This window comes from Pygoscelis adeliae, unplaced genomic scaffold (assembly GCF_000699105.1).
Source record: "Pygoscelis adeliae isolate BGI_AS28 unplaced genomic scaffold, ASM69910v1 Scaffold42, whole genome shotgun sequence".
NCBI lineage: Eukaryota > Metazoa > Chordata > Aves > Sphenisciformes > Spheniscidae > Pygoscelis > Pygoscelis adeliae.
In genome coordinates this window covers 9668716-9684100 of record NW_008824283.1, presented here as the reverse complement: position 1 = coordinate 9684100, position 15385 = coordinate 9668716, and the positions used below count along the sequence as shown (strand labels likewise).

The window sequence follows — 15385 nt, the reverse complement described above, 5'->3', positions numbered from 1 at the left end:
TACTGATCTGGGGGTGTGTGTGTGTAAAAACAAGACTTTCCTCCAAATGGAAGCAGCCTGCCACATTGCAGTGCAGAGAACAAGTTGTGTTGCGTTCAAAGTAACACTGTTTCACCACAGTCCAGTAACACAACCTGCGCAGGGATAGTTGCACATCTCTGGGGATCGGACTCTTTGGACTCCTGCCTTTTCAAAACCACCTGAAGCCTCCGCAAAGTTTCCACCAAGCAGGCTTGTTTGTCTTGCCATGGAAAGGTTAGTTCTACCAAGTTAGTGCTGTCAGTGTACTAAAAGGTTGGTGTTAGTAATCTGTTTTGGAAGCATGCTTGGGCTGCCCTTGCAACAGGTCTGGATGAAATTGTTTCTCTGGTTTTGCTGGGTAACGCACCATGTCTTTGAAAGCGCAGGATTTTCTTGTACAAGTAAATAGTTACGCTTGAAGTACTGCAGTCCTTGAAACAGGAATATAAAATCCACCCAAAAAAAATACAAGGCTTGGAGAGAAGGGAGTGTTGGGAAGGGGACCAGGGAGCTCCATTCACAATGCTGACATCTGAAAAGGGTAATTCATGTGCTCGCTTTTCTTCTGAAATATTTGACGTGCCCCACTTGCCACTAGAGAAGACTTAATTTCACAGATTAATATTTGACTATTTCTTCAAGTGAATTATTGATATCTAGGGTCTCCTGAACTCACTGTCGTGCCTTCCTTTATTTTCAGGATACTGGGGTTGGGAAATCGAGCATTGTTTGTCGATTTGTCCAGGACCACTTTGATCACAATATTAGTCCTACTATTGGGTAAGTACCACGCATAAAATCTTTTTTCTTCTATATATTTTTTAACTCGCTGCCCTCTGCTGAGCTCCTTTCTTTTTCTTACTTTCAAGGCTCTGAATACTGTGTATCTTTTTTTCTCCAGTTCATCAATCTCACTGAACCTCCTTTAATGGCTTTCAGCTCATGCTACCTGTTTAGAGAGTCTGGGGCTGCCCCAAACCAGGTCTGCTCTGCTCTCCTTGTTCTGGGAATACAGCAGGGGCCTCAACTTAACTATATTGCAGCATAATCTGTTATGGAGAGGCTGACAGAGCTCTGCCGTTCTCCTCCTGTGAATGGTGACTCTTGAAATCGCCTCTTCTCTGTGGCTGTCCAGAACCACGCTGTACTGACTTGTGTTGGGCATAGCCATGACTTCCAGCTGCTCTGTTTTGTTTTTCTTCACCCATCTTACACCAAGAGATTCTTAGATGTCTTACTTGGCTGGTATCCTTTTCTTTTTGTCTTGTCAAGAGCTTCCCACTTTACATTGTATTTTGGTCATAGGACCTTAGGATTAAAATCACTTTAGTTCCCACTGGTCAGTGGGGTATCAAATCTGATCCTTGGAGCTTAAAGAACCAAAACCTCACAACCCAAAGAGGCTGTGATCTGCACAATGACCAGGACACCCCATGGCTGAGTAATGGCAGGAGAACCATGGGGAGGCCTTTAATGTACCTACGTTGTGTGTCCTGCCAGGCTGGGCTGGAACATGGACAATGTCTGTTCCCAGATGTGGACATCCTTTCATTTAGGTTTAGGACATGTTACATTATCCTGTCTTTCTCAAAATAGGGACAATGTAATTTAAACTAAGTATAATTAATTCACACCTGTTCTTCTTTGGAAACTGCCAAGCTTCCGTGTGTCAGACCATCAGAAGCCTATTAGTCCTGTAGTTGTCTTTAATTCCAAATTTTTTTCTTTTAACGTCTTAGGGACAAATCTGCCAAGTCCAACGTTAACCTGGAAAATTTTGAAAATTATTGATTTCTTGTGGGAAAAGAAGCTAATATGTAATGTTCACAAAGGAGTAATTTGGGTGGGAAGGGCTGATCTGGCTTGTGTGTTAGAGCTGTTTTAAATTGTCTGTGAAGGGTTGGTATTGATTGCTCTGTGTTTTTAGAGGGTTAGACAATATCTTCCAAAGCTCTGCCTTTCAATGCATGAGTCTCAGCTGGAAGTTGCATGTTGAAGTTCCAGGACAATTTTGGACTCCTGAATGTAATGAATAGAGAAAAATGGATGGAGAGAAAGGAAGCATGTAATGAGTAACATTACTGACTGAAGGACACTTACTTGCAGTGAAGGAATTGGTGGGAACTTGAGTGGTTCTTTACTTCTAAATCATCAGCAGCCTTTTCCCCAAGTAGTTGTTGTTGCTAAGTAAATGTCTTCTGCTCAAATGGAAAAAAAGAATCCCTTTAAATTTCATGATTATAATAACAGAGGGAAATTATTTTTCTATTTGAGGATTAAAATGTGAGGGCTAGCTTGCATGCAGGTGATATTACTTGTCTATATAGATAAGGTTCTTATTTTTATTTTCTTCCAAATTAATCAAACGTTTTAAATATACAATACTTGCAATCTACAGTAGCTGCTGCGGCTCTAAAGTTCCTGGTTTTGAAGCTGTAAAGTGTTGCTTAATGCTTTGAGAAGAAGAGTGACAACTGAAAGCATGCACCCTGAAAATAACCAAAGAAAATGCTGCTGCTTTTTTTTGCCTTACTTAATATTTTTATAAGCAATGCAGCATTGTTAAATTCAAGCAATTTGCAGATGGCTGTAGAGGAGAAGTCTGGTGTATCATTCTCAGGAAATGTTTTGATCAGACATATGTCATTAGATGTCATTTGGTGCTTTTCTAATGACAGTGCATTGTATCAAATGCATCTTTATGAGCCAGGAAAAAAGTTACCACAACAGAAATTGTTCAGCAGTGTCTAGATAGGATGGGGGGAGAAAAAAAATCTACCACAGTTTGGCAGTCTCTCCTAGACAGCTTTCAATTGAAATGCTGCCTATAAATTTGTAACCCTCTTTCCTAAAAGAAGAAAAATCACACTGTGAAAACATAGACAAATTGCATTTCCTCCAAAAATACAAGAAGCCACTAAGATTTCTTCATCTGAGTTGAGAGGGGGAAGAACTTTCTTCCATTTGTTCACCACGTGCATTCCAGCAGGTGACTTTTCTGTTCCCTGGTGATCCAGCCTCCTAGGTTTAACTGAAAAGTTGCACATTTGTTACCTGGTATGATGCTGGCCGATGCCTTTTTCTCAGGTCCATATCACCGAGAAGGTGGAGATAGCCAGCTAGCGGCAGAAGCTATGCGTGAGCGGCAGGCGCGTTTGTGTTCCTGGGCTCATGCACAAATGCAGTCTGAACCTCAGAGGCCTTTCCCCTCTTTTAAAATACATATATAGGTATCATATATTTTATCTGAGAAAAAGGAGACTTTCACTTCCCTAGGCATTCTATCAAGATTTTGGAGTTTCCCCATATGCAGTCTAACCCAGCAGAACTGGCTAAGATCTATAGGTTGCATATTCAGAGTGTCGGTCACGTTAGAAATTTCTGCTGCTTCCTTCTTTTCAGAGCATCCTTCATGACTAAAACTGTGCCTTGTGGGAATGAGCTTCATAAATTTCTGATCTGGGACACAGCTGGTCAGGAACGGGTGAGTATTACTTTGCAGTATGTCTTTGTTATCCTGGTCTCTTCTAATGTGTTGGCGTACTTTTTCTAAGCCTTTCATCTTCAGAAGACTTTGTAAGTATAAACCTACTGAATATTTGCAAGGCTCTGTGAAGCAGGTGGTCAGCAGTCACCATTTAACAGGGAAAAATGCAGAGGCAGGCTGACCATAACACTTGCCTACAAAACCCCAAAACCTGGTGTGAATTGTCAGCCATTTTCCTCAAGACAGCTCAGGCAGTGCCCAAGTGGTCTCCAGCTCCCCTCTGGTTTCATCAGGTTTACATGTGGCAGCTTTTGTTGGTGTTGGAAAGTACTTGGCTTCCAGCACGTGGGCTGGCGGGTGGTCTGAACTTAGGTGGTGACTCCGGGGTCGTCCTGAGTTGGGACATTGAATATGGGCACAGGGTGCGTCTGCTGTTATTATTTTGGAAATTAGCACCAGCAACCTGAACCACATAGGGTTTTCGTCTTGATTTTTCAAGTGTGTGAAGTGAATTGCTCAAATTAAGTAGCTTTTCCTTTGGCTTTTCAAAAAAGCCATAACGGAGTTTGTGGGCATTAGTTCATATTGACTGTATGTAGGCCTGGTTGGTTATTTGTTTCTTTTAATAGCCTCAATGGCAGTAGTATGCAGTAATAGGCTGTAGAGTTCTCTTAATATATGCCCACATTTATTTTGAGAAGTTTGAAAGAAATGGAGAAACCCATGCACATGTTTTAAAATATCTTCAGACTTTCTTGTGAAATTGCACTGTTCCTGTTCATAGAAAAATGTAGCTATGCTCATGTTAGGATGGGGTAAAATGAGATGCTTATACAGGCTGTAATGTCAGTCCTGATACATCCTACTGTATTCTCCGTACCTCGTATGTGAATTGCAGGCAATGAAGATTTTTGCTCTTAAGCGCAGAAAATGCTTGTGCTTTTATTTATAAATGCACAGCATGATGTAAAGTGGCCCTGATGAAATCTGTTGACTCTTAGCAATTCGGTATGTTATTTATGACGAGAAAACGGATCTTGAAAAACATATTTGAAGTATAGCATAATTCCTTCCCTTGAATCTTGTTTGTTCCATTTCTGCATGGTCTGGAGCTGATAACTGACTAATTATTGCAAGAGGTAGCAAAGGTTCAGTTTTCTTTCCCATGGTTTGAGTTTCCTTGCTTATTCTCTCTCTCTTCCCTCTGCTGCCCTGCTCTGCTTGCTTTTTTTTTTTTCCTTTTAGCTCTTTAGCACGCAAAACTCAGTTCTTGACATTTAGATATAAGTATTAATCTATTTCCCCACATAGTCTTAAGACTCTCAAAGCATTTTCTTAAAGTAGGTGAATATTAATAAAGTTGTATTTACTGAACTAAATGATGCCTCATTTGAGGCAGGAAATCTCTGACTGAGCTCTGACTCTTGGACACAAAATCCATCCTTCCCATCTCGTCCCTTATGTTTCCGCTCAGTTTTTTTTTTTAAGCTCGTCATTTTTCAAACGTCTGCTTTCCTTTTCTTTGTGTCCAACAATGATGAGCAGTGACCACCACAAACCTTGTTAAATTGCTCACAATCTATTACAGATAAGTTATGTTACAGGTTTTCATGTGTAATCGTGAATTATAACCTCTTTAGGCCAGGGACCATCTTTCTCTTCTGTGTTTGCACAGTGTATTCCCAATCCTTCACTAGGACTCTAGGAAACTGGGTGATACAGTAAACGAAGTTGATGGGTGTTGAGTGCTAACTACTGAGGCAGACAAGTTTCCCAAGGTGATGTCCATACTGTTTCAGGTCGTTCTCTGTCCTAGAACATCCCCGTTTTACAGCTAAACACATGATGCTTCTCAATAGCTTATTCATTTTAATTTGTAACTGGGATTCTGGTTACTTTGTCTTGTGTTGCTCCTTCTGATCTGCTATTCAAGAACAAATGTCTCCCCCGTTAATTTCTTTCTCGTTGTCCTCTGAACAACAGTGATGACCCAAAGCTTCCAGCCCACCCCAACCTCTGGGCCTGTTGCTATTTTTCATAGTGTACTAATAAATGTCTTCCGAGTGGTGTTTCTGCTTTGAGAGCTGTTGTCCTTCCCTTGTTCTTTGTGATTTTTGTTGAGGTTTTATCTGCCACTGCTGAAGTCTGGAAGTTTCGTCAATGCCCCTATTGTCTATACTGCTGATAGCAGTGTTTAGGACTTCCTCCTCTTTCAACATTGCCTTTGTTTGGCTTTGTTCTCCTAAACGCAAGGCCAAGCACAGGACTTGGAGTTGGGGTGCTCTGTGCTTCCCCAGCTGTGCCAGCTGTTGCTGTGTCTATGTGCTGATGTGGAGCCTTCACAGCAGACGATCCCCAGGTGAGATTTAACTGAAGCCGTACTCATGAAAGTTAAGCTTGAACCTTAACCATGGTAGAGCGGGCAAGCGGAAACAACTGCAGCAGCACTTCTGTGCTCCTCGTTCATGAGTTTCTCCTTTTTCATGAATTTTCTCCTCCTTTTTCATGAGTGTCTCTGGGCAACAAACTGCCAGCTTGGAGAGTGTAGGGCAACCACTCTTAAATATCTTAGTCACAAGCCCTTACTTAAGCAATGCTCTGTGAGAACCAGTGTGCCTTCTGGCTGCCTTCCATCAGCTGAGCGAAACTGGAAATTCATGTGGCTGCTTCTGAAAAGGAGCCGTGTCCTGGGTGCTCAGAGAAGCCAGCTGGAAGCACTCAGCACCCCCTTGAGGCATTAAATCAACTTTCACATAGCCACTTGTAACGTTGCAAGCCTTCAGAAGTGCTGGTCATTGCTGGGTTTAAAAGCTTGTAGGAACAGCTGAGTTAGTTGAAGAACCTTAATATACAGGCCAGCCAGTCAGAGGTTGGTCATGGAGAACAGATAACTCCTGATTCATATGGATAATAGATATAACATTTTATTTCTTTTGTGTCAGGAAACTCGGAACTGTAGGCAGAGTAGAGAAGAACCAGAATTGCCATTTTGTGGGAAATAACGAGCAAACATCACTTCTGCAGAATGACAATAATGCAGCAGAAAATGGAGATCAAAAGTGTTTCTATCATAGCCTTGGTGGGAGCGAATGCTCAGCGTGCTTCCCAGAGGAGACCCTGGGGAGGGGTATGTGGCTCTCCAGCAGCTCTCGCTGTGGAAAATTCACGTTGTACTTGATTACAAAAGGAGAGAGCTTCTTAATCCTTTTATCTTGTTTTTTCTTTTCCCTTTTTTGGGTAGGGAGAACCTTAAACTGGCAGCACACTTAACAAAATCCCCCTACTTTTCTGTGCCTAAGTACTGGTCTCTGCAGACCCAGTTGCTTTGTGTTGGTGTGCTATCAGACAAGCTTGCTTTATTCTGGTTCTCAGAGTCACTTTCCCTCCACCCCACTATTTTCCAAATGTCACTTTTTTCCCTATCTCACTTCTTCCCCATCAGCTTTAAATTGTTGCCGTGGACTTCAGGACTTAAATGCACGACAATTATGTTATTGTTAGCAAAGATTCCCTCCCCTAAGAAAAGTCTCTTCACAAGTTAGTTAATGATGTTTTTATTAGCATATATTTTGGTTCATGGTGTCCTAAGTAGGTTCTAATTACAATGCTTTGTCTGAATACCTTGGGTGGCTGCCAGCTTTCCATTTTGCCAGCTGAGGAATATTGTAGCAAATAGTTAGGGAGCCTGAGGGCCATGTTTCTAGGGCAGGAAAATTTATCTCTGTCCTTTTTAAATTTACTGTGTTGAACTCTGGGATTTTTAATTTTGTTTAATAGAAGGAGCCTCAATTACTGGAGCCCAATTTAAACCTTGATAGGAATTACCCTGCATTGTGGGCTTTTTTTTTTTTAAACTGCTCCATTTCCAGGAAAAGGCTGACTGATGAGATATCTGCAGCGCTTTATAGCCCCCTCTTTTCTGAGTGACAGTAGTTGTCCTGGTGATTCAGAGACAGTGTCACAAGGTAGGGGGTGAAAATGCTCCTTGAGAGGAGGACTTGTCCTTGCCACAGTCTTGACTGGGACGTTTCCCCTAAGCTGAGCAACTTAATCACTGAGCTTATGGATGCTTCCTCTGAAACCAGACTATCCTGAGAGGAGTTTACACCAACTATCAAGGACTTGAATTACTTCCGCAGTCAAGACGTGGCCTGGATTTTGCTCTACAGTTTTATATAGGTGACCCTGATGGCAGCCCACAGCTCAGTCAGTGTGGAGGTGGTTCCTTGTGTGTGGTGTAAGGACCTCCCTGCAGTGAGATACTGCTTGCGTGCTGCAAAGGTCAACAGGTGATTTGGCAGTACATGCGTTTGTGAGAGCACAAGTGGCACTAGAGCTAGTAAGTGAATATGTTATTTTTACTATTTTTAGAATGAGCGTAAAGCATGGTAAATCATTTGAGATGCATGTGGATGTGTTTTTTCTTAAGTTTCAAGAAACTTGAGGCGTGTGTAGCTTGACAGTGAGACGCGGTTTAGGTGTAGTCTCTTTTGTATCCTTTGTTTAATGACTGAGCTTCAGAAGGGCTAAGCACAGGTCACTTCTGTGATGTTGCAAACATTTGTTTTCTGCTTATTTAAAATATCTTCAAAAGATTATCCTAAAATACTGGAATTTTTCCCTCTTCAAGAATTCTAACGTATTTGAGAAAAATGCTCTTTTTTTTAATATATATATATATATCTTCTTCAATTTAACTAGCAAAAAATACCTGTAGGTCAGAGACAGACAGATCTTTCCTGATTTATTCAGCTTGCAAATCCTGAGAAATGGAATCTCAGCCTTCAATCATGTAGGAAAAACTACTCAAGGTTATAAAATGCTAAATGGTATCTGATAGTGGCTTTCGTGCACAACATTTTTCCATTCGCTCTTTGCCAGCTGAGAATGTCAGGAATTTTGTATCCCTCCCTGTGCCGCTTCTTGTGTTAGGATAATCTCTTTGATGCTTCTGGTTTTTGCCTTTGCTTCTCTCCACACCCTGATTCTCTGTTTGTTGGCAGCCACTGCCTCGAAGGTGGTAGGAACAGGGCATGTAAATGCCCAGACTTGGGCAAGTAGAGGCTCCCAAGCTGTGGAATAGGTACTGTTCATGGTGCACGGACCGCTTCAATGAGCTCGTGCAACCCAGTCGCAGTGGTGGCAATGTCTGGCTCTTCCCCCGTGGGTGCTTACCTGATCCACGGAAGCAGTTAAGGCAGCTCTCCTGAACAGGCTGGTAGTAACGTGTTTCTGGCACTGGTCTAACATGATCTTCACCACGAGAACCTCAGCAGTTCAGGTTGTAGGAACGGGGGCCAAAGCGTGAGGAGGAATGTGCTTCAGGTGGGTTTGGGGACAGGACTGAAGGGGTTTGTGGGGGTGATGTGGTAGGAAGGGCCAAGGATAGGAGAAACAGGACACCCAAAATCACCTGCAGAGGGGCTGGGAATGGACTACTGAGCAAGGGGACTGAGGTGCATGAAGGTCCTGGTCTGGAAAGGTAAGTATGTGTAATAGGAAGGGGAAGGAAGTTGCAGAGCTATGTCACTGCCCGCACACGTAAGTGGCTAGCAGAGAGCCAGAAGCTGTGGCTGTCCTTACCATTAACGGCACCCGGATAAAGAAAGGGTAAGGATCTCTGACCTTGAGAGGAGCCAAAAGGTTTGGTCTTGGCCACTCAGGTGCAACGTACATAGAGAGCAGCTTCCCAAGAATGGGAATGAAATCTAGTCAAATGATTACAGCTGTCAGGAAGCAAGTCTTGTGCTGCTGTGCACCTGCAGATGCTTGAAAAGGCACCGTGTGGAAAAACCCTAGCTGAATTCAGCCCTTGACGTGAGAAGGTGCATAACGTGCTGAGCGCTGGTCTGATTCTGCTTACTCTGTGCATCCTTACCCTTTCTGCCATGCTTGTAGGCAGAATTATAATCCTTTTGCAGCAAGAACAAGTGATGTTCTTTACAGTCTAGGATGGTAAAAGCAACCAATAGAGGATTGGGGGGGAGGGGTGTTTTTGTTTTTGTTTTTTTTCCTCTTGGCTGTGGCATTTGGAAGAGACAGCCCTGCTGTGGCAGAAAGCCAGCATTGGGTGTAGCGCTACAGGATGGTGCGGAGAGATGCTGACAGGAATTAGCGTTCCCTGGTGTGCCTGGCAGATTGAATGAATCCAGACTGTCTTCAGCAGCATTTGTCAGCCTTTATATAAATAGGCAGGAGTGGTAGTTCTTTATTTCTGTATTTTTTTGGCCTCTGTTTTGCTTTCTAAACCAGCATTACATAACACATGGTTAAGAGACTTCCACTACCATGGCTCGGGTGTGATTTACGTTGTGTTCCCTTGAATTTGTTTTTCTCTTGTAAGTATTGCGATACGGCTACCTGTGGGTTTTTCTTCTTCCCCGTTTTGTACTGTTAGTACAGAGGAAATGTGAAAAGCATTACCTATAACCAAATATACCCCTCCATGATGAGATGCACAGGAAACAGCAAGCAAAATCCTACAGAGCTTTTAAATAGGTGGTAAATTCCTTAATGGCTGGTTGGTTCCATTTTTCTGCCCTTTGCAAGGGCAAAGCTTCTGTTGACTTCAGTGAGATGGCCAGATGAGGGGTTGCAGAATACCAAAATACTCCTGGAATCAACGAGAGCTGCTCTGGTTATGCTGAACTTGCATTTGCAACACCTAAGACTGAATTTGTCCTCTGTGCTGCAGGGCTGTACAGCTGTAAAGGTTGGACAGCTTCTAGTCGGATCCTGAGGGAAAAAGGGGACCTGCTTTCAGAGGAAATTTCATAATGCGCATGTGGCCTCACTACTTCTTCCTTAGTGGCAGAGATGATGAACCGCAAGTGCAAAGTGGACGTGTTGGTAGAGGAGCACGAGTACGAAGGTGCTCTGAACCCAGTTAGCATTGCACCTGTACTTACGTGGCTGTGTGGGTATGTAGCACACTGTGTGGCATGCTCTAAGGAATAGAATCTTAAAAGTCTGCATGAAGCTACACAAGTCATTGATTTTTGGTTTTTGGCATGTCTTTGATAAAGTTAGTTTCTTATTTATATTTTGAATGGCCCTTTCAGCCTGGCTGTAGCTGTTGAATTGGAAAATGTACCCTTACAACTTAACTGTTGCATTGCATGGTTTAGTGACCTCAGCCTCACAAGTTGTTATCAACCCCTATGAAAGCAGAACAGGCCTAATGAGTGATGTTTGTTTATTAGACTGTACAAAAGAATGACAAAGGGGATTTAATTTTGCTTTTATTTGATATTCTGTACTGTGATAACGGATAATAGTTGTTAATAGTATACTCTCAGTTGTTATTAAATGATTTCAAATGAGTGATGAAGTGGGTCAGTATTTGCAAATAGGCAAACTTTTTGTGGGTACTGAATGAGAGGCACAGGACTTCAAATTTCCACAGTAGGTGAGCTGCTAGTGCTTGGACATGAGGAGAAATTTCTTTACTGAAAGAGTGGTGAAACATTGGACCAGGCTGCCCAGGGAAGTGGTTGAGTCCCCATCCCTGGAGGTATTTAAAAGACGTGTAGATGAGGTGCTTAGGGACATGGTTTAGTGGGCATGGTGGTGTTGGGTCGATGGTTGGACTCGATGATCTTAGAGGTCTTTTCCAACCTTAATGATTCTAATGATAGTTTACCCATTATACAAAGGCGGGAGGTATTCCCAGTGCCTAGAACGACATGGTGGGAAACAGGGATGAAATTCAGTAGTATAAGTAGCAAGTCCCTCTACCTTTTGACTCCCAACAAAAATACATGCTGTAAAGTTGTAGGTGATTTTTTTTGGAAACAGAGGAGGAAAGCCGCCTGTGAATGTATTTATTGGTTAAAGGATGGTCATGTGTGTATGATGCAGCCGTAAGAAATGTGCTACATGTTAGGGGAAGTGCAGTTAAGGCTGTTTTATAGCTAGAGTGCTGCATACAAACCTGGTCACCAGCAGTCAGGAAAGATGAACTGAAGCTGGACCAGGCGCAGAGAAAGGCGATTAGACCCTGCGTTCTTCCCATTACCTTATCTTCAGACTGGAAGAGCCTGGTTTAGCAGACTGGCAAAGTTAAGACTGCAAGACTGCTCTATATTCATATTTCAGCTAAAGGTAAGCATTGATGCTTCAATTTTAGTAAGTCAAGGTGCAAGTAAATTATAAGTAATTTAGTAATTAGGAATTCAGAATTTTATTAATCGTCAAAATAATATGATCCCCATAGAAGTATCATGGAAAAAAACTGCAAATGATTTTAGGCTGGACCTTGATCAGCTTTTGAAACTGGTTATTTGTGATGGCGGGAGCTGATAGACGACTGTTTCAGGTCTGTGTTTCCCTGTTAGCCCAAGGTGATGTGAGCTGCTGCTTGGCTGCAGGTAGGGGTGACATCTGCCAGAGCGCTGCTCTCGGCTGCGGCTTATAGAGGGGCTGACTCCCCGGAAAGTTGGGGTTGTGACCTGGGTGTCTGTGTGGCAGAGCCAGGAGCAGCTGCCCGAGCGTTTTAGGTGGTCCTTCTCGAGAAGCAGAGCTGTTCTCATGCCAAATCTCGAACTGCTCCTGTTTCTCCTAATTTTCTTGGGAATTACTGGATACAGAAATACTGAGCTATAAAATCAAGGTTATAGACATTGTAATTTATAATACAGAAGGTAGTCCTGTGAGATTTAATTTTGTGAGCTGATTTTTTGTATGTCGCTTGTTTTGGGCATCTGTCCCACATTTGGTCCTTGGCAGGTGAAAAATGTGCACATTAGTATTTTGTATCCCTTTCATTAATTTTGCGTGACTCTCTTTTTCCAGGTAATTAGCCCAGAAAAACATTGAAGAGGACTTTGCTTTTGGGCACTGACATAAAAGAAAAAAAAAAGGGGGGGGGGGGGGGAGGGAAGCATCAAATAAACATAAGTATTTGCATAAAATTTTTACTAGTGTGTTTGTGATATTGGAAAATCCATGCTCATAAAACACATTTGTTGAGTCTATTATTAGATCATGAAACTTACTCAGAGTTACAATTTTTCAACCTCTCTTGATTCATTCAGTGTTGCAAAGAGTCTTTTCCTGTTTTCTTGTGGACAACTGTGATTTCTTATGACTGGGACATAGTGTATCATCATGTTTGTTTATTAGACTGTACAAAAGCATGACAAAGGGGATTTAATTTTGCTTTTACTTGATATTCTGGACTGTGATAACTGATAATAGCTGTTACTAGTGTACTTTCAGTTGTTATTAAACGATTTCAAAGTACTTTTTTTTTCCCTCACAGGCCATAGGAAATAGCATTAAGATGCATTGTAATCCCATTTTGGGCACTTTGTCCAATGTAAAATATGAAATCTTGAGTGTCAGGTTTATCCAAATAGGAATATAAACTTACATGCCAGATGAAATCTATCACCTGATATTAAAAAAAAAAAAAATCCTGAAGCTACATGCCCAAATATGGATGAAATGTTTTCTCCTCTTAAAAGGCGTTATAGCTAAAATATTACTGTAGAATCATGAAAGAGGAAATAACTGTCCTGTCAGCTGAGCAAGTAAATAGATTTTCAGTAGAGTAGGGAGGTCATACTTATGTGTTAACAACTACTGAACCTGAGTGCCTTTCAGAGGCAGTTGCCTTTCCGAGCCTAGCTTGCTGTCGTCTTGCATTCCCTCTTTCCAAGCTTGTGAGGAATTGGAATATTTAAGTAGATTATTTTGTTTTAAATAGCAGAGGAACTGCATTCCTCCCACACGCTGCGTGTCTGGTCGCCACTTTTTATGTTTCTTGACACAAGGAGCAGGTCAAGCATAGTTTGACATCGTTTGGCTTTTCTGTTACTGAAATGCAACACACTGTTGAAGTGATTAATCTCCAAAAACATTTCAAAAGAAGTTTTCTTTGTTTCTGCATATTACCTGCACTGATTTAAAATTATTATTGCTTCCATTATAGGAAAAAAAGAGTAAAACTGCTATGGCAGTAGACTGTACCAGCAGAGATGTGCACAAAGTAGTTCTGCAAGTGCAGAGCTATTTGAGTGTGGTCTAAACTCATGTGAATCTGGCTTCTAGTGGTCTGTCCTTCCTCCTTTTTCTCAGCCATGTTTTCCCACCCCTTCCTTTCGGCTGAGCCTGGGGCTTATCTGATGCACAACAAGCTGGTTTGGGAATCCAGCTAAAAATTAATCCTACCCAAAAAATGGTAGTTTGCATGCTGGTTCCAGTTTGCATCTGGTTCTACTTGTCCAGGATCCAGTGGAAGAGGTCTGCTTCTCTGTTTGTTTTTTTAAAATTATTATTTTTATTTTTACTTTCTGGCCCTAACACTGGCAATATTCTTCAGTGAAATAGCTATTATGGAAAGTGTTCTTGTCACCTGGTCAGAAGAAAAGGCAGAGAAATTCCCAAGATGTTGTACAGGTTCTCAGTGTGCTTTCTGAGCCAGTATTGAAGGAATTTGAAGCATGTGAGTTTAACTGCATGGCTCCTGTGAAGTGTGATTACTGTTATCTGAGAGCTCTTTGTAAAATCATGAATACCATGTAATCTAGATTAAGACCAAATCAGCATGTGTGTAGGGTATGTTGCTATTTTCCAGGAGTTTACAGACTGGGAGGAGTGTGCATACACCATGAAAGGTCAGATCTACCCTCCACAATTAAGGTCCCTGATTTTCAGGCTACTTTAACGCAACACGTGTTGATGAGCAGGTCTTGGAAATTCTTGAAGTTTGTAGGAGATAACTTCTTGTCACAGGTATTCAGTGAGCCAACTAGGAAAGATGCCCTCCTAGACTTGCTATTTGTGAATAGAGAAGGACTCATGGGTGATGTGATGGTAGGTGGCTGCCTTGGCCACAGTGATCATGAAATGGTTGAGTGTAATGAGAAACAAGGACAGCAGAGTACTACCCTGGGCTTCAGGAGAGCAAACTTTAAGCTATTCAGGGAGCTATTTAGCAGAGTATCCTGGGAATCTGTGTTTGAGGGCTTAGGAGTCCACGAGTGCTGGTCAGTCTTTAAGAACCGCCTTTTAGAAGCACAGGAGTAGGCAATTCCACTGTGTCATAAGTCAAGCAAGCAAGGCAGAAGACCAGCTTGGCTGAACAGGGAACTCCTTTTGGAGCTCAAGAGGAAAAAGGAACGGTATGATATCTCGAAGCGAGTTCAGGCGTCGCAGGAAGAGTGCAGAGCTGTGGTTCGTTTATGCAGGGAGAAGACATGAAAGGCTGAAGCTCAATTAGAGTTGAAACTGGCCGGTGTTGTTTCAGATAACACGAAGGGCTTTAAGTACGTTAATAGCAAGAGGAGGTCTAAAGAAAACATTGGACCGATATTGGACCTATACTTGTTGAAGACGGTCATCTGACTAATAGGGATGAAGAAAAAGTGGAGGCATTCAATGCGTTTTTTGCCTCAGTCTTTAATAACACTGACAGACCTTGGGCCGCCCGGTCCCCTGAGTCAGAGGACCACGAGTGTGGGAACAGTGACTTTCCATTTGTGGACACTGAAATTATAAGGGACCAGCTGTATCAGCTGAATGTTCATAAGTCCATGGGGCCTGGTGGGATTCATCCCAGAGTCCTGAAGGAGCTAGTGGATGTTATGGCAGGACCCCTCTCGATCATCTACCAAAGGTCTTGGGAGGTCCCTGGTGACTGGAAGCTAGCCAAAGTTATTGCAGTTTACAGAAAGGATGTGAGGCAAGACCCAGGGAACTACAGACCTGTTAGTCTAACCTCAGTTCCTGGAAAAATTATGGAGAAGATCATACTGGGTACTATTGAAAGGCATTTAAAGAATAATGTAATCATCAGGCACATTCAACATGGGTTCACAAAGGGAAAGTCCTGTTTAACTCATTTGATATCCTTCTATGATAAGGTCACCTGCC

General features: G+C 42.3%; 1 protein-coding gene across 1 annotated transcript in view; it reads left to right on the top strand.

The window, feature by feature from the left end:
• The first annotated feature begins 389 nt into the window (after positions 1-389).
• The window catches only part of RAB31 (RAB31, member RAS oncogene family), a 39049-nt gene continuing 24053 nt past the window's right edge, over positions 390-15385 (top strand). Inside the window, 3 exon segments of the mRNA XM_009318589.1 lie at positions 390-422; positions 722-801; positions 3424-3505. Of these exon segments, the coding sequence (XP_009316864.1) occupies positions 390-422; positions 722-801; positions 3424-3505 (195 nt within the window).